The 25,605-nt window shown below is 38.9% G+C and overlaps 1 protein-coding gene and 2 pseudogenes across 1 annotated transcript in view; 1 reads left to right on the forward strand and 2 right to left on the reverse strand.

Annotated features, from left to right (window-relative positions):
* Positions 1 to 666: 666 nt before the first annotated feature.
* LOC100622914 (ubiquitin-conjugating enzyme E2 S pseudogene) lies at positions 667 to 2,153 on the reverse strand (annotated as a pseudogene).
* A 549-nt stretch (positions 2,154 to 2,702) lies between these two features.
* On the reverse strand, positions 2,703 to 3,273 carry LOC110260730 (MORF4 family-associated protein 1-like; annotated as a pseudogene).
* A 132-nt stretch (positions 3,274 to 3,405) lies between these two features.
* Positions 3,406 to 25,605, forward strand: part of LOC146403390 (uncharacterized) — a 311,545-nt gene continuing 289,345 nt past the window's right edge. Inside the window, exon 1 of the mRNA XM_084956677.1 lies at positions 3,406 to 3,537. Coding sequence (XP_084812803.1) covers positions 3,528 to 3,537 — 10 coding nt within the window. The 5' untranslated portion in view covers positions 3,406 to 3,527. The remainder of the gene's footprint in view (positions 3,538 to 25,605) is intronic.

The following is a 25,605-nucleotide window of genomic DNA, read 5'->3' on the forward strand; positions in this document are numbered from 1 at the left end:
GCTCTGTGTCTCTGGCATAGGCTGGCGGCTACAGCTCTGATTAGACCCCTAGCCTGGGAACCTTCATATGCTGCGGGAGCAGCCCTAGAAAAGGCAAAAAGAGAATAAAAAAAAAAGTGTCATTTTAGTCATTTATAAACCTATATATTCATGGGTCCATTTTTGGAGTTTTGATTTTATCCCATTATTTTATTTCCTTTCATTAATATCATATTGTCTCAATCACTTCCACATCAGGGAAATTATCAATGTCTTATAGAGTAAGTTCTCTCACCATAAACTTCTTCAAGAGTACCCTCACTATTCTAAGTCCACTGACGTTTCATATATTTCCATTTTGGAGCCAGGCTAGTCTACTGCACTGTAATATATTTTCTAGAATCAGCTTTTCAAATTCCATAAAAACAACAATAAAACATGTACATATGCATAAACATCAATGCACATTTAATAAGATAAACATATTCTCAAACCAAATAAAAAAAAACTGATTGTGATTTTACTCTGATTTTGCTGAATCTATAGAATAGTTTGAAGAAAACTGACATCTTTATATTATTGAGTCTTCAAACTTATTAACGTGGTTCATCGCTCCATTTAATTTGGTCTTGTTTAATGTCTCACAGGAATGTTTTATAGTTCTCTGGGTTTTTTCCTTTTCTGCTTTTACTTAGAAAAACAAATCCAAGTCCCAGTGCCTTCAGGCTCGCCCCTACCCCAGCCATAATTTAAATAACTTAGAGACAGAGTTGGGGTCAGGTGGGGAGGGCAGGTGGGAGAGGGAGGAGGGCCCACTACCATCTTTCTCTTGGCCGCCAACTTCTTTTCAGGCTTGCCTTTGTGCTCCTTGGTCATGGGACCCTCAGCCCCTCTCGGGCCCACAAGGGCTTTGGGGTCAGCAGTGGAGGCTGCAGCCCTCCTGCCACTGGGCCCATCTCCGCCCCAAGGGATCTCTGAGCAGGTACTACTTAGCCTAGCTCTCCAAGAGCAGGCGGCTGCCTCCTCACTGACAGCAGACTTGGGGTTAGGGTGAATCAGAAGGCACTTGATGGTAACACACGTTGGATGCCCACCTCAGCTGTCCACTCCCTCTTGAGCATGCTGACACTCGCCGTGGCACCCACATTTGGGTAGAAGATCTTGGTCAGGAGGTAGGTCTTGGGTGGGAACGCAAGAAAGTCCTTCCCCAGCAGGAGTTTCATGTGGAATAGGTCTCTGGCATATGGAATCCCCTAAAGGCCCTCAGTGAGGTCGGTGAAGTCCTCCTTGCTGGGAATGACCTTGACGCCATCAGGTGGGTCAAATGGTGGCACTGTCCCCTCCTTGAACACCAGGAGGATGATATGGGGGGCAGGTTCTCCACATTGGAGTTCAAGAATGCAGCTGGCCAGGGGAGGGTCCTCCCACCTCTCTGGCTGCCAGCTGGTTACTGGGGGGCCCAACTGCTATTGTTACTGCTCTGGTGCCCCTGCTCCACTTTCAGTTTCCTCTGGGCAGTCACGCACTATGCCTGCAGGTCCCCCCACCATGGGTGCTCATTTTTTTGTTTTGATTTGTTTTGTGTTTTTTTTTTCTCTTTCAAAATAAATTCATTTATGATTCTTTCATTACACACAGCGGCTTTCGCCATCTGAACAAAAAAATTTTTTTTTTTTTTTTTTTTGTCTTTTTGCGATTTCTTGGGCCACTCCTGTGGCATATGGAGGGGTCAAATCAGAGCTGTAGCCACTGGCCTACGCCAGAGCCACAGCAACATGGGATCCGAGCCGTGTCTGCAACCTACACCACAGCTCACGGCAACACCAGATCCTTAACCCACTGAGCAAGGCCAGGGATTGAACCAGCAACCTCATGGTTCCTAGTTGGATTCGTTAACCACTGAGCCACAACGGGAACTCCACAAAAAAAAGTATTTTCAAGGAAAGGCTTTTTAGGTCTTTGTTTTTCAAGACAAATAAACACTTATCACGTTTGATTTTGCTATCAAATCCCAGTCGGGTCTACTGCCCTGATAAACTAGAAAGGACTTGGTGGCCCCAATGATGCCTTTTCCTTTCTCCAGCCTCTAAGGCTCTTTGTAGATCATCTCTGTGATGCGATGCTCTGAAACCCCTATAACGTGTGAGGGTATAAAACAGTGAAGGGTACTCCATCATTCCCTATTCAAGATTCTTTGTCATTCAGGATCCCTGTCAGATTAGACAATATACAGAAGATAATATGCCACAAAACACAGCTCTCCTCCTTTATTTCACAGAGAAATTAAAGTTCCAAAATAGATACAGAACCATCTCTCATCACCAATTGTCCTCTAGTTCTTCCCAAAGCGGTCTCATTCCTACATCCCAGATGAGCTACATCTAAGTTGTACCTTCTTCTGGACCTCTAAAGTGGGGAGATTCTGACCCCAAGCCTTCAAGCCTTCCAAAGTTTCAGAAAATAATCAGGTCACATGGGTAACAGAAAAATACACTGCCACACCCAACATTTAAAAAACACAACAAAGAAAAATGTGACCATGGAAACAGCTTTTGATTAAGCCCCCATTAGAGTATTTCTGGAACAAAGATTATTTTTCAAGAACCAATGTATTTGACGATCTAAACCTCTATGGAGGTCACCAACCACTGACCCTAAGACAGACTGTGACATGAGGGTAAAAAAACCTAAAAAGACAAAACAGAGAAAATGACATACTGTTTCAGTTTCCTCGAGGTGTCAGGCCATTCTTACCAGCTGACCAGAGTCCATTAGCTGTGAACCTCCGACCCTCCTTCAAGACGATTCACTTTTCTCTAATCCTCCAGACCAGCGGCACTGACATCTCTGCCATCTTCTCCATCTTCTTTACCTTCCTGCCCAACTACCAACTGTCTCTCGTCAGCATTCCGGTGGGAACGCGATTCAAAGCGTTCTCCTCCAAGGCCTCCACCTACGTTTTCATCTGGATGAGCATACGGTCCATCTCCCACAACTTGCTCCTGGTCCTCAGATACGTGATACGTCTGCCCGTGCTCTTGGGTGAGCGCTGCATGTCGTCGCATCTCGTCAATGATCAGAGTAGGAACAGCCCGCAATCCTCCAGCACATCACCTCCTCCGGAGCTTCCACTTCGTCCAAGTCCAAGGGCCGCATTTTCCCTGTCACTGCTTTACACCCACCTCCCCCCCGACAGTTGCTGCTTCAATGGAAGCCACCCACACTCCCGGCCGACAGTATTCCTGAGTCCCTTTAAAATGGTCCCTTCACGCCTCCCGCTTCGCAATTGCTCTGGAAAGAAACGTTTCGTCGACAAGCAGAGGAACTGCGAACTAGGTGGACCCGCAGCCGTCAACTTGCGCAGTTTTGCGGCACTTTCACGACATGGCGTGTTCTGTTTATCTTTGGTTAGATTTGATATCCGGTAATTGGATGTTTTCAGCTTGCTTAGAAATGGTATCATTTATAAATTTTATTTTCTGACTGTTGCTGATATGAAGAAATGCGTTTGAGCGTATCTCAAGCTTGATAACAGGAGACTAGCCTTCATGACCTGGGGTAGGAAATGTTTTTGTGTGTTTTATGTAGCAACTTTGTTGGACTCTCCTGTTAATGCCGAATATCCGTTAATTCCTTTGGGATTCCTCCCCCCCCTTAGCTTTACTGAGATATAATTGACATATATATCTGTGTAAATTTAAGGTGTACAATGTAATGACATCATATATATATATATATATATATATATATATATATATATATATCTTGAAATGACCAGCGCCGTAAGGTTAGTTAACATATCTATTACCTCACATAGTTATAATTTTTCTGTTGTGTAGAGAACTTTTAAGATCTACTCTCTCTGCTACTCTCAAATACACAATACACTATTATTAATTGAAGAGACCATGCTGTATATTATAATCCCAGGATTTACTCATAACTGAAGTGGTTACAGTTTGACCACCTTTCTTCATCCCACACCCTGAACCCCTGGCAATTTGTTCAGTTTCTATGAGTTTGAGTTTTTTAGATTCTATATATAAGTGTGATGGTACATTATTTATCTTTCTCTGTCTGATTTATTTTACCTAGCAGAATGCCCTTAGTTCATATATATTGTTGCAAGCAGCAGGGTTTTCTTCATTTTTATGACACACACACACACACACACACACACACACATATGTATCACATTTTAAAATTCATTCATCCTTTGTTGGACACTTAGGTTGTTTCCATGTCTTGGCTATTGCAAATAATGCTGCAATGAAACTGGGAGTGCTGGTATCTCTTAGAGACAGTGATTTATTTTCCCTCAGATATATACTCAGAAGTAGGGAAAAAAAAAAAAAAGGAGTTCCTGTTGTTGCTCTGTGGGTTAAGAACCTGACTAGTATCCACGAGGATGCAGTTTCACTCCCTGGCCTTGCTCAGTGGGTTAAAGGATTGCTACAAACCATGGCTGTAGGTCACAGATGCCACTGTGGTCTGGTGTTGCTGTGGCTGTGGGTAGGCTGGTGGCTATGGCTCTGATTCAACCCCTAGCCTGGGAACCTCTATATGCCACGGGTATGGCCATAAAAAGACAAAAGAAAAAAAAAAGAAAGAAAACAGAAAAAGAAGATGTAGAATTTGCTAGATCATATAGTAGTTCTGATTTTATTTTTCTGTGGGAACTCTGTACTGTTTTCCTATACCAATTTACATGCCTTTTTTGGAATTTTTATTAACATATACTCACATATCATCTGTGAGTGATGAAAGTGTTATTTCCTATTTCTTTTTCAATATTTTCCTCCTTTTTCTTTCTTTCTCTCTGTCCCTCTCCACCTCCCCCTCACCTCCCCCCCCCCCCATAATAGCTATGTTCCCTTTCTGCACTGGCTGGAACCTTCAGTTAAGTGTTTAATGGGAGTGGTGACAGCAAACATACTTGTCTTGTTCCAGGTCTCAGGAGGTAAGCTTTTACCATTTCACCACTAAACTGCTCCTGTATATTTCTTGTTGACATAATTTTTGAAATAAAGAAATTCCCTTCTCTTCCTAGTTTGCTAAGAATCTTTACTATGAATAGTGAATTTTATCACAATATTTTTGTCTCTTTGTCTCTTTATTAAGATGGTCATGTGATTTTCCTCTTATTCCATTAATGTAATAAATTATATTGGTTGATTTTTGACTGTTCAATCAATCTTGCTTTTTTTTTTTTTTTTTTTTTTAGAGCCACACCCATAGCATATGGAGGTTCCCAGGCTAGGGGTTGAGTCAGAGCTGTAGCTAGTGGCCTACACCAGAGCCACAGCAATGCTGGATCCAAGCCATGTCTGCAACCTGCACCACAGCTCATGGCAATGCCAGATCCTTAACCCACTGAGAGAGGACTGGGATTGAACCTGAAACCTCATGGTTCCTGGTCAGATTTGTTTCTGCTGAGCCACAATGGAAACTCCTGTTCAATCAATTTTGTATTCCTGGAATAAACCCAGATTTTTACATTTTGCCAAATTAGATTTGTTAATATTTTATTTGGATTTTTCAATCTGCATTCTGGGTGACATTGGCAAAGAATTTTTCTTTCTCATGATATTTTTGTTATGTTTTTATTTTTATTTTTTTTTACAGAATAAAATACATATATTTAAACACAATTACATTCATACAGATTATTATATCATGGATCTTAAGAAACAGATTAAGTGACTCCCTCTGGAGAAGTGGAATGGAAAATATGCTGAGACAAATAGGAAATCTATTCTATACTTTATCCCATTTTGTATGGCTTTCATCTTTACTATTTAGTATTATCTATTATAGTCAATTTTTCTTTAAAAATTAGCATTATATTAAAATTATGTATATTATGCAACTAAAATTTATAAAGAAGAAAGCCTTATATACCATTAAAAATTTTGTATAGCATAATAAAAAGAATAACTTAACTGGTAAGAATAACAAAAACAATATACCCTCTGAAAATAAGTAAAATATAAAATGCATAAATTGGTTAAAAAACAGTGTAGCTATATAAATATGTCCTCACAATTTGTTACATCGTATTGATTCTTCAATATAGGCATTACACCATTCTAGGTGATGTGATAAACAAGACATTATAGACCTTACATTGTACCATGGAGAGAAATGGTTATTAACTATACAATTGTAGAACTGTATTATTTAATTGTACAGTTGCATTATTTAATTATAATTATCATAAATTCTTTGAGGGAGAGGAAATCAGAATCAGATGTAAGAAGACTTCAGCATTCCAAGAATGATGTCAAATGACCCCCTTCATGGTGGATTATGCACTTATTTTCTATGAGATATATTTCTTCTCCAGAGATTCCTTGTTTGTGTATCAATTGCAGATTTTTGGTTTGCAGTTATTCTGAAGTTTTCATGTAAGAGTCTATATGTATATGAGATTGTTTTAAGTTGTTGGTCTCTTAATTGCAAGTTCATCTCCAGTGTCCTGCATTTGTACCCACCTCTTCTCATTATTTCTGATTTTGGTGGTATAATTGTGCATGGATGATTTCATATCTTTACTGTATATGTAGCTTTACTGGTGAGCCTTGTCATTTGTGGAATTTTTGTTTCCTGTTGCTGTCTTTTCTTTTCTGCCTAGAGAAGTTCCTTTAGTATTTGTTGTACGGCCGGTTTAGTGTTGCTGAATTCTCTCAACTTTTGCTTATCTGTGAAGGTTTTCATTTCTCCTTCAAATCTAAATGAGAGCCTTGCTGGGTAGATTAATCTTGGTTGGAGGTTGTTTCCTTTCATCACGTGAAGTATATCATGCCACTCCCTTCTGGCCTGCAGAGTTTCTGCTGAAAAATCTGCTGATAACCTTATTGGGGTTCCCTTGTGTGTTACTTGTTTCTTTTCCCTAGCTGCTTTCAAGATTTTCTCTTTGTTTTTAATTTTGGTTAGTTTGATTAATATGTGTCTTGGTGTATTCCTCCTTGGGTTTATTTTATATGGTACTCGTTGTGCTTCCTGGATTTGAGTGAGTGGTTCCTTTCCCATGTGAGGGAAGTTTTCGGCTATTATCTCTTGGAATTATTTTTTTCTGTCCCCTTCTCTCTCTCTCTTCTCCTTCTGGTACCCCTATAATACGGATGTTGGTGCGTTTAATGTTGTCCCAGAGTTCTCTGAGACTCTCTTCATTTGTTTTCAATCTTTTTTCTCTTTTCTGTTCTGCATCCGTAATTTCCACTAATCTGTCCTCCACCTCACTTATTCATTTTTCTGCCTCCTGTATTCTGCTGTTAGCTGCTTCTAGTGAATTTTTTTTATTTCAGTTATTGTATTTTGCATCTCTTCTTGTTTAAGTTTTATATCTTGTATCTCTTTGGTCAATGTTTCCTGTAAGTTATCGATCTTTGCCTCCAGTTTATTTCCAATGTCTTGCATCATCTTCAGCATCAACAATCTAAAGTCTTTTTCCTGGAGGCTGAGAATCTCCTCCTCACTTAGCTATTTTTCTGGGGTTTTTCCTTTCTCCCTCATCTGAGTTATAGTTCTCTGTCTTTTCATTTTTATAGGTTTTTGGTGTGGTGACCTTTTTACAGATAATAGGGTTGTAGCCTCTCTTACTTCTGGTGTCTGCCCCCCTTGTGGCTGAAGTCTGTATGGGGGCTTGCTGTAGGCTTCCTGATGGGAGGGGTTGATGCTTGCCCACTGGTAGGTGGAGCTGATTCCAATCCCTCTGGTGGATGGGGCTTAGTCTCTGGATGGGATTTGAGGCAGCTGTGTGCCTGAGGGGTCTTTAGGTAGCCTGTTTACTGAGGGGCGGGGCTGTGACCCCACCTGGATTGTTGTTTGCCCTGGTTTTTTTTTTTTTTTTTTTTTTTTTGCTATTTCTTGGGCCGCTCCCTTGGCATATGGAGGTTCCCAGGCTAGGGGTCGAATCAGAGCTGCAGCCACCGGCCTACGCCAGAGCCACAGCAACGCGGGATCCGAGCTGCGTCTGCAACCTACACCACAGCTCACGGCAACGCCGGCTCGTTAACCCACTGAGCAAGGGCAGGGACCGAACCCGCAACCTCATGGTTCCTAGTCGGATTCGTTAACCACTGCGCCACGACGGGAACTCCTGCCCTGGTTTTTCTCAGCGCTGACTCATAGGTGGGGCCAGATTTTCCCAAAATGGCACCTCCAGAGAAAGGCACGCTGCTGAATATTCCTGAGAGCTTTGCCTTCAATGTCCTTCCCTCACAATAAGCCACATTTATCCCTGTTTTCCCAGGATGTCCTCCAAGAACTGCAGTCAGGTTTGACCCAGATTCCTATGGAGACCTCGCTCTGCCCTGGGACCCAGTGCACATGAAAGTCTGTGTGCGCCTTTTAAGAATGGGGTCTCTGTTTCCCCCAATCCTGTGGAGCTCCTGCACACACGCTCCACTGGCCTTCAATGCCAGATGCTCCAGGGGCTCTTTCTCCCAGTGCCAGATCCCTGCATGTGAAGGTTTGATGTGGGGTTCAGAACTCTCACTCCTGTAGGTGAGTCTCTGTGAACCAGTTAGTTTTCAGTCTGTGGAGCTTCCCACCCAGGAGGTATGGGGTTGTTTATATCATGAAATCGCCCCTCCTACCTCTTGATGTGTCCTCCTCTTTTTCTTCTGGAGTAGGGTATCTTTTTTAAGGTTTCCAGTCCATTTGGGTGGAGATTGCTCAGTCTTTAGTTGTGAGTTTTGTTGTTTTTAGGAGAGAAGTTGAGTTCCAGTCCTTCTATTCCTCCATCTTAATCCTCTGTTTTTTGTTTTTTTTTTTTTTTTTTTTTTTTAATGTGTATTTCTGGAGAAGGAATCTTCTTTTTCCTTTTTTTTTTTTTTTTTTTTTGGCTGTGTCCATGCCTTGTGCAAGTTCCCAAGCTAAGGATCAAACTCACGCCACAGCAGCAATCGGAGACAAAGCCCAATCCTTAACCCGCTGTGCCACAAGAGAACTCCTACACTATTGTTTCTGCTCCTCCTTTGTTTCTGGGTTCCCTCCTTTCCCTGATTAGCAACTATTTGAATCTGCCCTTTGGTATTTGGAAAGGCCTTAAGAGGCTGAGTGAAGCCTGTTTCCTGCAAACAAAAAGATTTTTACCTGGGAGGGCCCCATAGGGCCCTGCACAGTTTCAGTTGTGGTTACTTCTTTATGTATCTAGTTATTGAAGATCTTTTCTAGTAGGTTCCAGTCATTTTCACTGATGGTTGTTCTGCAGATAGTTGTGATTTTGGTGTGCTCATGAGAAGAGGTGAGCTCAGAGTCTTTCTTTTGGTTGCTCTTAATGCATTTGTTTATCACCCAAAGATCCTGGCTTTATATCTGTCATGTTTTGATATCAAGTTTATTAAGCTCCTGCAAAAATGATGGGAAACAATCCCTCATTTACTGTTGTCTAGAAAAGTCTGTTTAAATGTTTGGTAGAATTCACCAGCAAAGCCATCTGGGCCTGTTGTTAATCTCTGTGGGAAGGAATTAAATTAACAGTCCAGTCTTTAGTAGCTCTAAGACAATTTAGGCTTTCTTTTCTTGTGTTTGTTTTGGTAATTTGTGTTTTTGTCCATGTCATATGAATTTTTAAGTTTATTGGCATGAACTTTATGCCAAGTTTATTATTTTTCATAATATCTTCTTATGATCATTTTAATGCCTGTATGATCTATAGCAGGAGTCAGCAAACAAAAGCTCTCAGGCCAGCCAAATCTGACCCTGGCCTGTTTTTGTTTGGGCCAGAGAGCTAAAAATTATTTTTACATTTTTAAAGGGCTGTTAAAAACAAAACACCCACTCCTGGGCATCTATCCAGAGAAAACCATGACTCGAAAAGACATGTACTCCAATGTTCTTTGCAGCACTATTTTCAATAGCCAAGACATGGAAACAACCTAAATGTCCATCGACAGAGGAGTGGATAAAGAAGATGTGGTACATATACACAGTGGAATATTACTCAGCCATTAAAGGAACGAAATACTGGCATTTTTGGCAACATAGATGGACCTAGAAATTATCATGCTAAGTGAAGTCAGTCAGACACTGAAACACCAACATCAAATGCTTTCACTGACATGTGGAATCTGAAAAAAGGACACAATGAACTTCTTTTCAGAACAGACACTGACTCACAGACTTTGAAAAACTTATGGTTTCCAAAGGAGACAGGTTTGGGGGGTGGGGGATGCGTTGGGGTTGTAAGATGGAAATCCTATAAAATTGGATTGTGATGATCATTGTACAAGTATAAATGTAATAAATTTATTGAGTAATAAAAAATATAATAAAACAAAAAACAAAAAAACAGGGGGTCCCCTTCATAGCTCAGCAGTTGACACACCTGGCTAGGATCCATGAAGATGCTGGTTTGATCCCTGGCCTCACAGAGTGGGTTAAGGATCCAGCATTGCCACGAGCTGTGGTGTAGGTTGCAGACATGGCTTGGATCCCTCGTTGCTGTGGCTGTGGTATAGGCTGGATGCTGTAGCTCTGATTCGACCACTAGCCTGGAAACTTCCATATGCCAAAGGTGCAGCCCTAAAATGCAAAATAATAACAAGAACAACAAACACACACAAGAATATGAGACAGAGACCTTAATTACTTATCTATAAAAATTATTATCTTAATATTTCCTTCATTTTAAAAGTTTTACTCTACATATTTTGTGATTGATGTTATTAGATGCATATAAATTTAGAATTATTATACCTACCTAGTGAATTAAAACTTTTATCATTTTTAGTTGTGATGGAGAAGTACATTATAAGCAGTGGGAATACTAAAAAAAAATAAGTAAATAAGAGAAAATGTGATACATATTTTGAGTAAAGAAATAATACATTTAATTATATTGTGAGATCCATTTAGGAAAATAGGAAAAAAAAAGGAGACTGTAAAAATAGAAGGGACCATCAATCAACTGGATATAATTGATAACTACAGAGTACTTTATCCTGTAACAGCTGAATACACATTCTTCTCAAACTTATATGTAATATCCACCAAGTTAGAGGACATTCTGGACCATAAAACACATCTTAACAAATTTTAAAGAATAGAAATCATAAAATGTCTGCTTTCAGGCTATAATGAAATTAAACCAGGAATCAGTAACAAAAATAATTGGAAAATCCCCAAACATGTGAAAACTAAGGAACATAGTTCTAAATAACACATGAGTCAAAGAAGAAATTTCAAGATAAATTAGACAATATTTTGTACTAAATGAAAAAACAAGTTCAAAATTTGTGTAATGCAGTGAAATCAGTTTTTTTTGGGGGGAAATTTATAGCATTAAATGCATATGTTAGGAAAGAAGAAAGATCTAAAATCAATCATTAAAGCTTCGATGTTAGAAAACTAGAAAAAGATGAACAAAGTATCTCAAATTAAGCAGCAGAAGAGAAATAATAAGATTTAGAGCAAAAACGAATGAAATTGAAAACAGTAAATCTATAGAGAAAAATCAATGAAACCAAAAGCTAATTCTTTGAAGAAACCAATAAAATCAATAAGCCTTTAGCCAGACTAACTAGGAAAAAAGAAAGAGAGGATGCCAGGGAGCAGCCAGGATGGCAGAGTAGGAAAACCCTGAACTGATCTCTTCTGTGGGCACACAAAAATTACAGTTATTTTCAGAGAAACTATCAGTGAAAACTACCTGAAGATTAGCAGAAAATATTTTGTACAACTAAAGATATAAAAAAGGAATCACAATGAGAAGGGTAGGAGGAGCAGAGACAGGTGAAGTTAAAGTCCCCCCTGGCTAGCTGACCCCCAAACAGGAGATGTTCACAGTTGCAGTCTCCTCAAGGAGTGCGGAGTCTGAGCCCCACATTGGGCTCTCCATCCCAGAGGTCCTGCATTTGGAAAACAGGCACACAGAACGTCTGACATTGAAAGCCTGTATGGCTTTCATATGGGAAAGCAGGATGGTTGTAGAAAATCTCACACTACAAAACCTAGTACAGAGGCTGTAATTTGAAAGAAGCCTGAATCTGACCCAGACTGCTCTTGGAGAGACTCTCAGAGTCGGTCCCTCGCTAGGATTATAGATGCTGGTGGCAGCTACTTGGGAGAGCTCATTCTTCCACAAGGATGCTGACAGGCACCATTTTGGAGTCTTCCCTTAGCCATGAGTATAAAGGGCTTACCTCCCAACCAGCCATTTGACATCAGTCTTAGGACTCAACAGAGCAAGCAATAAGTTGCTGGGACACAGCCCCATTTACCACAGGCTGGCACCAGCGGTGGGGTCTCCTCAACCAGCTGCTTCAGAATCTGGCTCTGCTCACTATTGGGCCAACATTGGCCCATGGATCCCTAGGCCCTGGCCCTACCCATCAGTAGGCCAATACCTGCACCCCTGGGACCTGCAGTTAGCATCCCTGAGACCCAGTACCACCCACCAGCAGTCTAGTACCAGCCCTGGGACACTCCAGCAACCACCTATCCCAAGAACCCAGAGTCCCATGGCCAGCTGTGTCCAGGATTTGGCCCCATGCACCGGTGGGCTGACACCACCCCAAACCCCATAGCCAGCCACTCTGGGACCTGGCCCAACTGATCAGTGAACCAGCACCAGCCCCAGGACCCTAGGGCCTGGCAGCTAGCCGGGTTGAGGACCAGTCCCACATATCAATGTGCCTACAGTAATTGGCCCTGCCACAATAAAAGGGCCCACTCAGCCCATATAAGTGATACCTCTAGATCATATAGCTCTTGAGACCAGAGGGTAACATGTTGCTGGGCCCCATGGAACATCTCCTATTTAAGGTCACTCCTCCAAGATTGGGAAAGGTAAACAACCTTCCTGATATATGCAAATAAAAATAAAGAATTAGGTAAAGAGAAGGGACAAAGGAATGTATTACAAAGTCACAAGATAAAACCCCAGAAGAAAAACTAAGCAAGTGGAGATAAATAATCTACTCAATAAAAAGTTCAATGGAATAATTATAAAGATGCTCAATGAACTCAGGAGAAGAATAGCTAAATACAGGGAGAAGTTTAATAAAGGGTTGGAAAATAAAAAGAAGAGCTAAACTGAAATTTAAATATGCTAGAAGGAATCACCAGTAGATTAGATGGTACAGAGAATGGATTGTGACTGGGACACATAGTAATTGAAATTACCCAAGTTGGACTGATAAAAGAATTTTTTAAAAATGAGGACAGTTTTAGAGATCTCTGAGAAGACATCAAGTGTACTCATATTCCCATTGTAGGGCTCCCAGAAGGAAAAGAGAGAAAGTGATAGAGAGGTGTATTTGAAGACTTAATAGGTAAAAACTTTCTTGGAATTCCCATTGTGGCTTAGTGGGTTAAGAACTCAACATAATCTCTGTGAGGATGTGGATTTGATCCCTGATCCTTGGGTTAAGGATCTGGCATTGCCACAAGCTGCAGTGTAGGCTGCAGATGCAGTTTGGATCTGGTGTTGCCTTGGCTGTGACATAGGCCTACAGCCTGCTCCAATTCAACCCCTAATCTGGGAACTTCCAAATGCCACAAGCACAGCCTTAAACAAAACAAAACAAAACCAATGACAACAACAACAACCATCTCTTTCTTAATCTGGGAAAGGAAACAGACATCTAGGTCCAGGAAGTACAGAAAGCCCCAAACAAAATCTACCCAAAGAGGTCTACATCAAGACGTATAATAATTAAAATACCAAAAATTAAAGATAAGACAGAGTCTTAAACTGTTGATCGAGAAGAGAATTCTCATAAGACTGACAACTGACTTTTCAGCAGAAACTTTGTAGTTTGGTGAAAGAAAAAAACCTACAACTAACGAACTATATCCAACAAGGTTATCATTCAGATTTGAAGAAGAGATAGAGTTTTACAGACAAGCAAAAGCTAAAAGAGCTCAAAACCACAAAACCAGCTTTACAGTAAATGTTAAAGGGGCTTTTCTAAATGGAAGACAAAAAACACAACTAGAAATATGAAAATTATGAAAGCAAAAATCTCATTGGTAAAGGCAAATATACAGAAAGGTAAGAGATCAACCACTTATAAAGTTAGAGGAAGGTTAAAAGACAAGAGTAGTAAAATCATCCACATTTATAATAAAAATGTAAAATATTATGTCAAAATTGGAGTTCCCATTGTGGTGTAGTGGAAACGAATCCAACTAGGAACGATGAGGTTGTGGGTTCAATCCCTGGCCTTGCTCAGTGGGTTAAGAATCCAGCATTGCCGTGAGCTGTGGTGTAGTTCACAGATGCAGCTCGGATCTGGTGTTGCTGTGGCTGTGGTGTAGGCCAGCAGCAACAGCTCTGATTAGACCCCTAGCCTGGGAACCTCCATATGCCATGGCTGCAGCCCTATAAAGACAAAAGACAAAAAAAAAAAAAAAAATTATGTCAAAATCATTAAACATGAGGGAGGGAGTAAAAATGCAGGTGTCTTAGAATGTGTTCACATATCAGAAATCATCCTTAAAATAATCATATATATATATGTTGCTATTTATAAACCTCATGGTAACTACAAACAAACCCCAAACTATAATAGATAAATATACAAAAATAGAAAAGAATCCAAACATTACATTAAATATTTTCATCAAATCACAAGAGAAGAGAACTAAAAGAAAGGAACAAAAAGAACTATAGTAACAATCTCCCCAAAATTCACAAAATAGCAATAAGTACATGCTTGTCATAATTGATTTAAATGTAAATGGATGAAATGCATTTACAAATCAAAAGACATAGAGTGGCTGAATAGATACAAAAACAAGACCCATATATATGCTGCCTATAAAAGTTTTACTTTAGATCTAAAGACACACACTGACTGAAAACAAGGGTATTCCATGCAAAGAAACAAAAAGAAGCTGGCATAGCAATATTTATATCAGAAAAAAATAGGCTTTAAAACAAAGACTGTAGCAAGAGACAAAGAAGGATGTTATCTAATAAAAAAGGAATTGATCCAACAAGAAGAAATAACACTTTTAAACCTATATGCACCCAACATAGAAGCACCTAAATACACAAAGCAAATATTGTTGAACACAAAGGAAATAATTGATAGTAGCACAGTAATAGCAGGGGACTGTAATATCCCAGTTACATCAGTGGACAGATCATCTAGGCAGAAAAATCAACAAGGGAACACCAGCCTTAAACAACACAGTATTGGATGGAATATGTAGAAATATGTAAATTTTCCCTCAAAGCAGCTGAATACATGTTCTTTTCAAATTCACATGGAATCTTCAGGATAGATCACATGCTAGGCCATAAAACAAGTTACAATACATTTAAGAAGATGTAAATCATATCAAACATCTTTTATGAATACAATCAGTATGAAACTGGAAATCAAATATAAGAAAAAACTGCCAATAACACAAACACATGGAGGTTAAACAACGTGTTGCTAAACAATGAATGTGTTACTGAAGAAATCAAAAAAGAAATCAGAAAATACTTGGAGATAAGTAAAAATGGAAATACAATGATCTGAAATCTATGGGACACAGAAAAAGCATTTCTAGAGGGAAGTTTACAGAGATTCAACCTAACTCAGGAAATAAGAAAAATCTCAAATAAACAACCTAACCTTATACTTAAAGGAACTAGAAAAAAACAAAACTCAACTTGAGTAGAAGAAAAAAATCATCAAGATTAGTAGTTCCCTTGTGGCCTAGTGGGTTAAGGATCTGGCATGTCACTGCTGTGACTTGGGTCAACCCTGCAGCACAGGTGTGGTCCCTTGCCCAGGAACTTCTGCATACTGCAGGCTCAGCCAAGAAAATCATAAATATCAAAGCAGAAATAAATGATACAGAAACTAAAAATCAATAGAAAAGATCAATGAAACTAAGAACTGGTTCTTAGAAAAAAAAATTTAAAAATTGATAAAGCTTTAGCCAGACTCATCTCATCAAGAAAAAAAGAGAAGGGGCCCAAATCAATAAAATGAGAAATTAAAAAGGAAAAGTTACAAATAACACAAGAGATACAAAGGATCACAAGAGATTGCTATGAATACTTATAAGCAAATAAAAAGGACAAACGAACAACAGGTAAATTCCTGGAAATCAACACTCTCCCAAGACTGAAACGGAAGGATATAGAAAATATGACCAAGCCAATTACCAGTAATGAAATTGAGTCATTAATGAAAAAACCTCTCAACACATAAAAGTCTAGGACCAGAGAGCTTCATAGGTGAATCCTATCAAATATTTAAAGAAGAATGAACACTGTCCTTCTCAAACTATTCCACAAAACTGAAGAGGAACAAACAGTTTTTACCTCATTATATAAGGCCAGAATCATCCTAATACCAAAACCAGACAGACACCACATACCTGAAAATTACAGCCAAATCACTGATACACAAATGCAAGAATCCTCATCAAAATATTAGCAAACCAAATTTAACAATGTATTAAAATGATCATACTCCATGATCAAGTGAGATTTATCCTGGGGATGGTTCAATATATGCAGATCAATCAATGCAATACACTAAATTAATAAATTGTATTATAAATATCATATGATCATCTCAATACATTAAAAAAAAGCTATTGACAAATTTCAAGATCCATTTATAATAAAAAGTCTCAACAAAGCAGGTAGCAAGGGAACATACCTCAACATAATAAAGGTCATATATGACAAACCTACAGTCAGCATCATACTTATTTCCTCTAAGATTAGGAACAATGTAAGGATGCCCATTATTACCCCTTTTTTATTCAACACAGTACTGGAAGTCCTAGCCATAATAATCAGATTTTTTTAAAAAGTCATCCAAATTGGAAAGGAAGAAGTAAAACTGTCACTGTTGACAGATGACATGAAAGAAAGAAAGAAAAAAAAAGTCAAAAAATAAGAAATCAACACAGCAAAAAAGGGGCAGAAGAGACCTCACCGGAGTTCCCGTCATGGCGCAGTGGTTAACAAATCTGACTAGGAACCGTGAGGTTGCGGGTTTGGTCCCTGCCCTTGCTCAGTGGGTTAACGATCCGGCGTTGCTGTGAGCTGTGGTGTAGGTTGCAGACGCGGCTCGGATCCTGCATTGCTGTGGCTCTGGCGTGGGCCGGTGGCTGCAGCACTGATTGGACCCCTAGCCTGGGAACCTCCGTATGCCGCGGGAGTGGCCCAAGAAATGGCAAAAAGACAAAAAAAAAAAAAAAAAAAAAAAAGACCTCACCAAAGAAGGTATATGGATGGTGAATGACATGTCATATGTCATTATGGAACTGCAAATTAAAACAATGAGATACCACTACATAACTATTAGAACAGCTAAAATCCAAAACACTGATAATACCAATTGCTAACAAAGATGTGGAACAACAGGAAATCTCATTGCTGGTGGGAATGAAAAATGGTATAGATACTTCGGAACAGTTTTGTAGTATATTATAAACTAAACATATTCTTATCATATGATAGAGCAATTGTATTCTTTGATATTACCCAAAGGTGTCAGAAGTCTATGTCCACAAAAAACCTGCACATGAATGTTTTATAACAGCTTTATTCATAATTGCCAAAAATTGGAAGCAACCAAGATATCCTTCAGTAGGTGCATGGATAAAACAAAACAAAACAAAACAAAAACACATCTGGTACATTCTGACAATGGAGTATTATATGGCACTAAAAATCAAGTAGCTATCAAGCCATGAAAAGACATGGAGGAAACAAATGTATATTACTAAGAGAAAGAAGCCTATCTTAAAGGGCTACGTGGTGTACAGTTCCAAGTATATGAAATCCTGGAAAAGGCAAAACTAAGATGGTAAGACCACTGATTAACAACTAGTGGTTTCCAGGGTAAGGGAAGTGGGTAGGGATGAATAGGCTGGTTAGAGGGAATATTTAGGGCAGTGAAAATACTCTATATGATACATAATGAAGGATACCTGTCATTATACATTTGTCCAAACCCATAGAATATACACCACAAAGAGTGAACCTTTAATGTAGACTATGGATTTGGGGTGCTTATGATGTGTCAATGTAATTTCATCATTTGTAACAAATGTAACACTCTAGTGGGGGATGTTGATAATAGGGGGATGCTATGCATGTGATGGGGGAGAAGATAATGGGAAATCTCAATTTTGCTGTTAAGCTATAACTGCTCTTAAAGTCTTAAAAAGAAAAGAGTAGGAGGAGGAGGAATTGGAGGAAGGTGATCAAAAGGTATAAACCTCTAATTATGAGATTAATAAGTATGAGAAAAGTAATGTATGACATGGCAACTATGGATAATACTGCTGTATGATATATAGGAGAGTTGTTAAGAGAGTAACTCCTAAGAGTTCTATTATAAGGTGATTTTTTTTTCTTTTTATTCTATCTATTTGAGCAGATGGATGTTAACTAAACCTATTGTGACAATCATTTCATAATATATGTAAATCAAACCATCATGCTGTCCACTTTAAACTTATACAGTGAAACCCAGACACCTATCTATGGTCAATTAATGTTCAACAAAGGAGGCAAGAATATAAAATGGGAAAAACACAATCTTTTCAGCAAGTGGTGCTGGGAAAACTGGATAGCTGCATGTAAAGCTATGAAACTGGAACACACCCTCACACTATGCACGAAAATAAACTCAAAATGTCTTAAAGACTTAAATATAAGACAAGATGCCATCAAAATCCTAGAAGAGAACATAAGCAAAACATTCTCTGACATTAACCTTACAAATGTTTTCTCGGGTCAGTCTCTCAAGGCAACAGAAATAAAAGCAAAAATAAACCAATGAGATGTAATCAATCTGACAAGCTTTTGCACAGCAACGGAAACCATAAAAAAACCAAAAAGACAGCTTACAGAATGGGAGAAAATAGTTTCAAACATTGCAACTGACAAGGGCTTACTCTCTAAAATATACAAACAACTTACACAACTCAACAGCAAAAAAGCCAACAGCCCAATGGAAAAATCGGCAAAAGACCTGAATAGCAATTTCTCCAAAGAAGATACACAGATGGCCAAAAAGCACATTAAAAAATGCTCAACATCACTGATTATTAGAGAAATGCAAATTAAAACTACTATGATGTACCATCTCACTCCAGTCAGAATGGCCATCATTAATAAGTCAATAAATAACAAATACTGGAGAGGGTGTGAAGAAAAGGGAACCCTCCTACACTGTTGATGGGAATGTAAATTGGTACAACCACTATGGAAAACAGTATGGAGGTACCTCAGAAAATTAAATATAGAACTACAATCCCACTCTTGGGCATATATCCAGACAAAACCTTGCTTGAAAAAGACACATGCACCCGTATGTTCATTGCAGCATTGTTCACAATAGCCAAGACATGGAAACAACTAAATGTCCATCAATAGATGAATGGATTAAGAAGATGTGGTGTATATACACAATGGAATACTACTATGCCATAAAAAACAAAATAATGCCATTTGCAGCAACATGGATGGAACTAGAGACTCTCATATTAAGTAAGTCAGAAAGAGAAAGACAAATACCATATGATATCATTTATATCTGGAATCTAATATATGGCACAAATGAAACTTTCCACAGAAAAGAAGCTCATGGTCTTGGAGAACAGACTTGTGGTTGCCAAGGGGGAGAGGGAGGGGGAGGAAGTGGGATGGGAATCTGGGGTTAATAGATGTAAACTATTGCCTTTGGAATGGATAAACAATGAAATCCTGCTGTATAGCACTGGGAACTCTATCTAGTCACTTATGATGGAGCATGATGGAGGATATTGTGAAAAAAAGAATGTATATATGTGTATGTGTGACTGGGTCACTTTGCTGTACAGCAGAAAAATTGACAGAACACTGTAAACCAGCTATAATGGAAAAAATAAAAATCATTTGAAAAATAAAAAATATAATAACCCCCCAAATAAACTTATACAGTGAGATATATCAATTATTTTTTAATAAAAGTGGAAAAAATAGTGGAGACTTTATTTTGGTTTCCTTTAAGTGTCAGAGGAATGAGTTTGTATCTAAGCCATTCCAACTTTTTGAATGTCATTTTTCTTACCTAAATTCAAGCGTTCATAATCATAACAAAATAAGGAAGAATTTGATTTCAAGCTTTAGGCAATTTTTCATACCTTTACTCAAAATAATTGATCTTAGCCATTTTATCTTTTTTTTTTTTTTGCCTTTCCTAGGGCTGCACCCGCAGCATATGGAGGTTCCCAGGCTAGGTGTCTAATCAGAGCTGTAGTTGTCAAGCCTATGCCACAGCCACAGCAACGCAGGATCCGAGCCGTGTCTGTGACCTACACCACTGCTCACGGCAACGCCAGATCCTTACCCCACTGAGCAAGGCCAGGGATCCAACCCGCAACCTCATGGTTCCTAGTCGGATTCGTTAACCACTGAGTCACGATGGGAACTCCATTAGCCATTTAATCTTAAACATTGAGTTTTAATAATTATTCTACTATCTCATTTCATTTTTCTCAAGAAACAAGGGAAGTAGATTTTTTTTTTTTTTTTTTTTTTGTCTTTTTGCTATTTCTTGGGCCGCTCCTGCTCCTGCGGCATATGGAGGTTCCCAAGCTAGGGGTCAAATCAGAGCTGTAGCTGCTGGCCTATGCCAGAGCCACAGCAACGTTGGATCTGAGCAGCGTCTGCAACCTACACCACAGTTCACTGCAACACCAGATCGGTTAACCCACTGAGCAAGGACAGGGACCGAACCAGCAACCTCATGGTTCCTAGTCGGATTCGTTAACCACTGCGCCATGACGGGAACTCCGAAAGTAGATTTTTATAAACAAAAATAGCAAATGACTGCTTATTATCCTTATGTGAAAATATTCATGCTAGATGTCCCTTTATTTTCTTCTGAATGATGACTTTTTGACTTGAAAATAATTGAAGGAAAAACAAAGTGAGAGTCTTATTTCAGAACTGGCTTAGTGCCAGAGCCTTGCATGTGCTAAGTTTTACCTTGCAGAGTGACTGCAGTGTGATTCTGGTGTGAGACGCTAGGTTAAGATTCATGACTCATTCAGCTATGGCAGAGCTGCAGAGGTACTTACTCGACAACACCAGGTTTGAAGCCAATGAACAGAGGGTATGATGGGAGGAGCAGCAAGGGAGGGCCCCAAACCTTTATACAGATGCTCATCTGAGGGATGAAAGCTGCTCTGAACTTTCAGCTAGTCTTGACACTTGCCTCACCTAACAGCCACCAAATTCACAGCAACAATATTTGCAATGATTTATTGCAGACTGAACTGTTCATTTTCATTTCCCTGAACAGGACCCCACCTTCCCATCCTTCCATCCGTTGATACTAAGGGTTAAGAAAAAGGCAGGTCCCAGCCGGGTTGGGGCACTGGTATTCTTATCTGACAGGAGAGATATATATCACATGACAGGTTCTATGCCTTGCTCAACAACTTAGGTGTAGTGAGGCCATAGATAAATTACTTTATCTGTCTCTGCTTTCTTTTCTGTATCGGTAATCTGAAGATAATAGAATTATACCTCCTCCTCACACACTTTAGTGACACACTCATGGAGATAAATTGAGGCTGAATTGTAACGTGTCTGCAAAGGCCCAAGAGCTCTGGGAATAAATGCTATGTATAAATAAAAATGTATGATGAATATTTGAATATTAATAAAACCTTTTATATTTTACCCCCATGGCACACTAGAAAGTCTTAACTGTTGAATATCAAACATTTCTTTTTCCCTCCAAAATAACACTTATATAAACTCTTTAAGTTAGTCCCTAGAAAATAATCACAAAGAAGATAAAATTTGTCTCTGTGCTCCCAGGTCCCCCCTTTCCTTTTCAGAATGATGCATCCATGCCACTATTCCAAATGGATTCAGGGCCTTCATGGGACTTTTTAACTCCATTAAAATATGCTCTCAGCTGAAGATTTCATAAATGTATCCACTGAGGAAGAAATGATTGACAAGTCTAATGTGTTATCATTCAGCAAATTTTTTTGTTTTTTTAATATTTTGATTTTATTTTTATTTTTAATTTTTTTATTTCCCCAATACATTATTTTTTTCTACTGTACAGCATGGTGACCCAGTTACACATACATGTATACATTCTTTTTTCTCACATTACCATGCTCCATCATAAGTGACTAGGCATAGTTCCCAGTGCTTTTTTTAAAAACATTTTAGGAGTTCCCGTCGTGGCGCAGTGGTTGACGAATCCGACTAGGAACCATGAGGTTGCGGGTTCGGTCCCTGCCCTTGCTCAGTGGGTTAAGGGATCCAGCGTTGCCGTGAGCTGTGATGTAGGTTGCAGACGCGGCTTGGATCCTGCGTTGCTGTGGCTCTGGCGTAGGCCGGTGGCTACAGCTCCAATTCGACCCCTAGCCTGGGAACCTCCATATGCCGAGGGAGCGGCCCAAGAAATAGCAAAAAGACAAAAAAAAAAAAAAAAAAAAAAAAACATTTTAAATCATACACAATCTTTAGACAAATGGTTTAATCTAAAATGGGATTTTCAGGTTTCCATCTGAGTATCGTGTAAGGGTTTGTTTTTTATCCTTCTGATGGCAATAGGGGTGAGCAAAGAAGGGAAATAAGTTAGAGCTTCTGAAATTTTACTACATAGGTCCAGGTGTTAAATAATAACTCCAGTATTAAACACTTCATATATCACCGACCATACTTAATATGCTATCAAATGCAACCCTCATTGAAGTAGAATAGTATTTGTTTTTTGGGTTTATTTATTTATTTATTTTTTGTCTTTTTGTCTTTTGGGGGCAGCACCCATAGCATCTGGAGGTTCCCAGGCTAGGGGTCTAATCAGATCTATAGCCAACGGCCTACGCCACAGCAATGGGATCCGATCCGAGTCTGCGACCTACACCACTGCTCACAGCAACTCCAGATCCTTAACCCACCAAGTGAGGCCAGGGATTGAATCTGCAACCTCATGGTTCCTAGTCGGATTCGTTTCTGCTGTGCCATGATGGGAACTCCTCATTTTTTTTTTTTTTTTTTTTTTTAAAGCAAATGAGAGTACTGAAGCTTGAAGAGACTAATAACTGTTTGAGGTCACACACCCAAAAAAGAGCTGAGCTGAGCTCAAATTTGAAACAAAGTCTGTTTGTCTCCAAAGTGCTTTTCTTGCCATGTGCAGTAATGAAACAAATCATAATTTGTAGAAATGGCCCCTACAGTTGACTTTGGACTCACTTCCTTTTGTTTCTTTCATGCTGGTCAAGCACACATATTTTGGTGCTGACAGAGCTTCACAACCTTGAGTTCATAATTCTTGCCACTGAAATAGACATGCGTATATTCATCACACTCTCCAGAAATAATTATGTGGTAGTGAAATATCATCAATAGATTTTTGGTATCTTCCAAATGCTTTTCAGTATTACATCAAGTTTAATGATGAATGTGTTTTTATTTAAAATCAGAAAAAAATTAGTGCTGGAGTAATATACATATGACTCAATCCAAAGGCCCTTTCTTTATCAGCAATTTCCTTGACATAAGTGTACATTTTTCTTGAATCTCTCTCTATTCTTACATTGTACTGATTTTTTTTAGGTTCTCTTGCTCCTTCTCCAATCAGTTCTGTTATTTTTTTCCTGGTCTTCATTTTCTTTCACAGAGCTCTTATATAAGTATTCTGTTATGTTTTTCTTTCCTTTTACTTCTCAAGCATTTGCAGTCGTCATGTAGGCTTTTTTCCTTCTGGTATGAACCTTGATTCAGGCAATTCAGTCTTGAATTTTCATCCGTTCTCCCCACCCCCTTCTTTCCCACATACTTATGCTCCTCTCCCTCCCTCTCTATTTCTCTCTCTCTCTCTCTCTCTCACACACACACACACACACACACACACACACACACACACACACACACGCATGCACACAGCACACGCGTGCATGTACCCTAGTCAGTGCAAGCTCTGTGTTGCTTACACTGTGGTAAGTCACTATGTCACAGAATTCACAATTTTTGAGTTTTTTCCCTATAATATTAAAAAAGTAAAGTGATAGAGACAGATATAAAAATAAATTCCTAATAAAATTAGTGATAAATACTGACATTTATCAGTAGAATTAATAACTAGTATTAACCAAGTGGAGCCATTACCAAATTTTATCTATGAGTCTGCAATTTTGTTTTCTTATGTGATCTTGTCTCATCCATGGGCTTCTCTCTACTCATTCACAGTTCTTTGCTTGCTGTCATTTCATGACTCAGCTGCTTGTCACCAAAGTATTAATTGGGGCCACTGATGACACGTCCTCTTGTCATATCCACTCACTCCATTGCCATTACTCTGATCATTTGGTCTTTTATCCTGAACTCTCCCTAACCTAAGAAATTTTAGAATGTTCCAGACCTCATAATATGTCAAGTTAAAAACCCCTATTTTTATCTATCAATATCCTTCTCACTAACTCTGACCTTAAGTGTAGAAACAGTCTCTCGCAACTGTCACATTTCCTCTTAAAATTTGGCTCCTATTTCCCCAGGACATACTGAAAGTATTTAAAAGCAAAAATAGTTTAAAAGTATGTTTTTAAAAAAATAAGTTGTGTTCTATTTCTCATGTAGCAGAGAAACACCCTGTAGAATTTTCCTCTCATATGCAGTTCTACTGAAATCAGAAATAGTTTGCAAATTATTTTTTGAAGATTCACTTTTATCTCTGGGGTATTCTCTCAATTTCTCTAATTATGATCAATAGAAACTGACTAAACTTAAAAGGGAATTTATTTAAGACTATGATGGCATGGTGGAGATGGGTATGGTACTTTCGTATGTAAAGGGTAAGAGGCAAGGAGGCTGTGAGATCAGGCTTGGAAGCAGAAAGGAGCAAAGGGAGCTTTAGAGGACCAGGAAGCAGTAAGGACAGAAACCACCCCATGGCAAAAAGACATAGTAGAAAATTGACAGAATAGTGGAAACCAGCTATAGAGGAAAAAATAAAAATCATTATAAATGAAAAAAAAAAAAAAAAAAAAAAAAGGACACCAGGTTAGACTACTTCTTCTGTTTTGCTGCCACTGAAATGAAATCACTTTTACATGTTTTCTTCATTCTTGCATCACACCCTGAGAGATTTATAGTCTCAGGGTAGAGAACCTGGTTGGCTGAGGTTGTCACATATCAGACCTTGGGGTCTACCACAAAAAGAACCTGGGTCCCTTGGCTTTCAAAGACATGCATTTGCTTTTCCAACAAACTACATATAATGGGGAAGAGCCAGTTTCTCGAAAGAAAATCAGGGGAAGGTGAATGGATTGGGCAGCCGATAAGGAGCAATGTCTAGGAAGGAACTAATACTTTGGATTGAGTTCCTTACCAGTTGAAATGTCACAAGGAAGTTGAGTCTAAAGACAACTTTATAAATCCATCGGGTAATATCGATTACATACTTATTTGTCATTGGAAATAATCCTGGATAATGTATATATAAATATGTCTGCCTAATAAGAATTTACAATAGTCTACACAACCAAGTCATCTGCAAAAGGGCACAAGAGATGGCCTCTGTTCTTTTTTATTTTTTTTAAATATTAACGCAGCTGCTGCTGTTTTTTTACACTACATAGCTACATAGCTGCTGTTGAAGTGTTATAAAAAAGGAAGAGAGGGAGCAAGATGCTTAC

The sequence above is a fragment of the Sus scrofa genome, chromosome 5 (assembly GCF_054392235.1).
Source record: "Sus scrofa isolate SSC_HxYL_T2T_F1_AM1 chromosome 5, Sscrofa_HxYL_maternal_Yorkshire_Landrace_v2.0, whole genome shotgun sequence".
Taxonomy (NCBI): Eukaryota; Metazoa; Chordata; class Mammalia; order Artiodactyla; family Suidae; genus Sus; species Sus scrofa.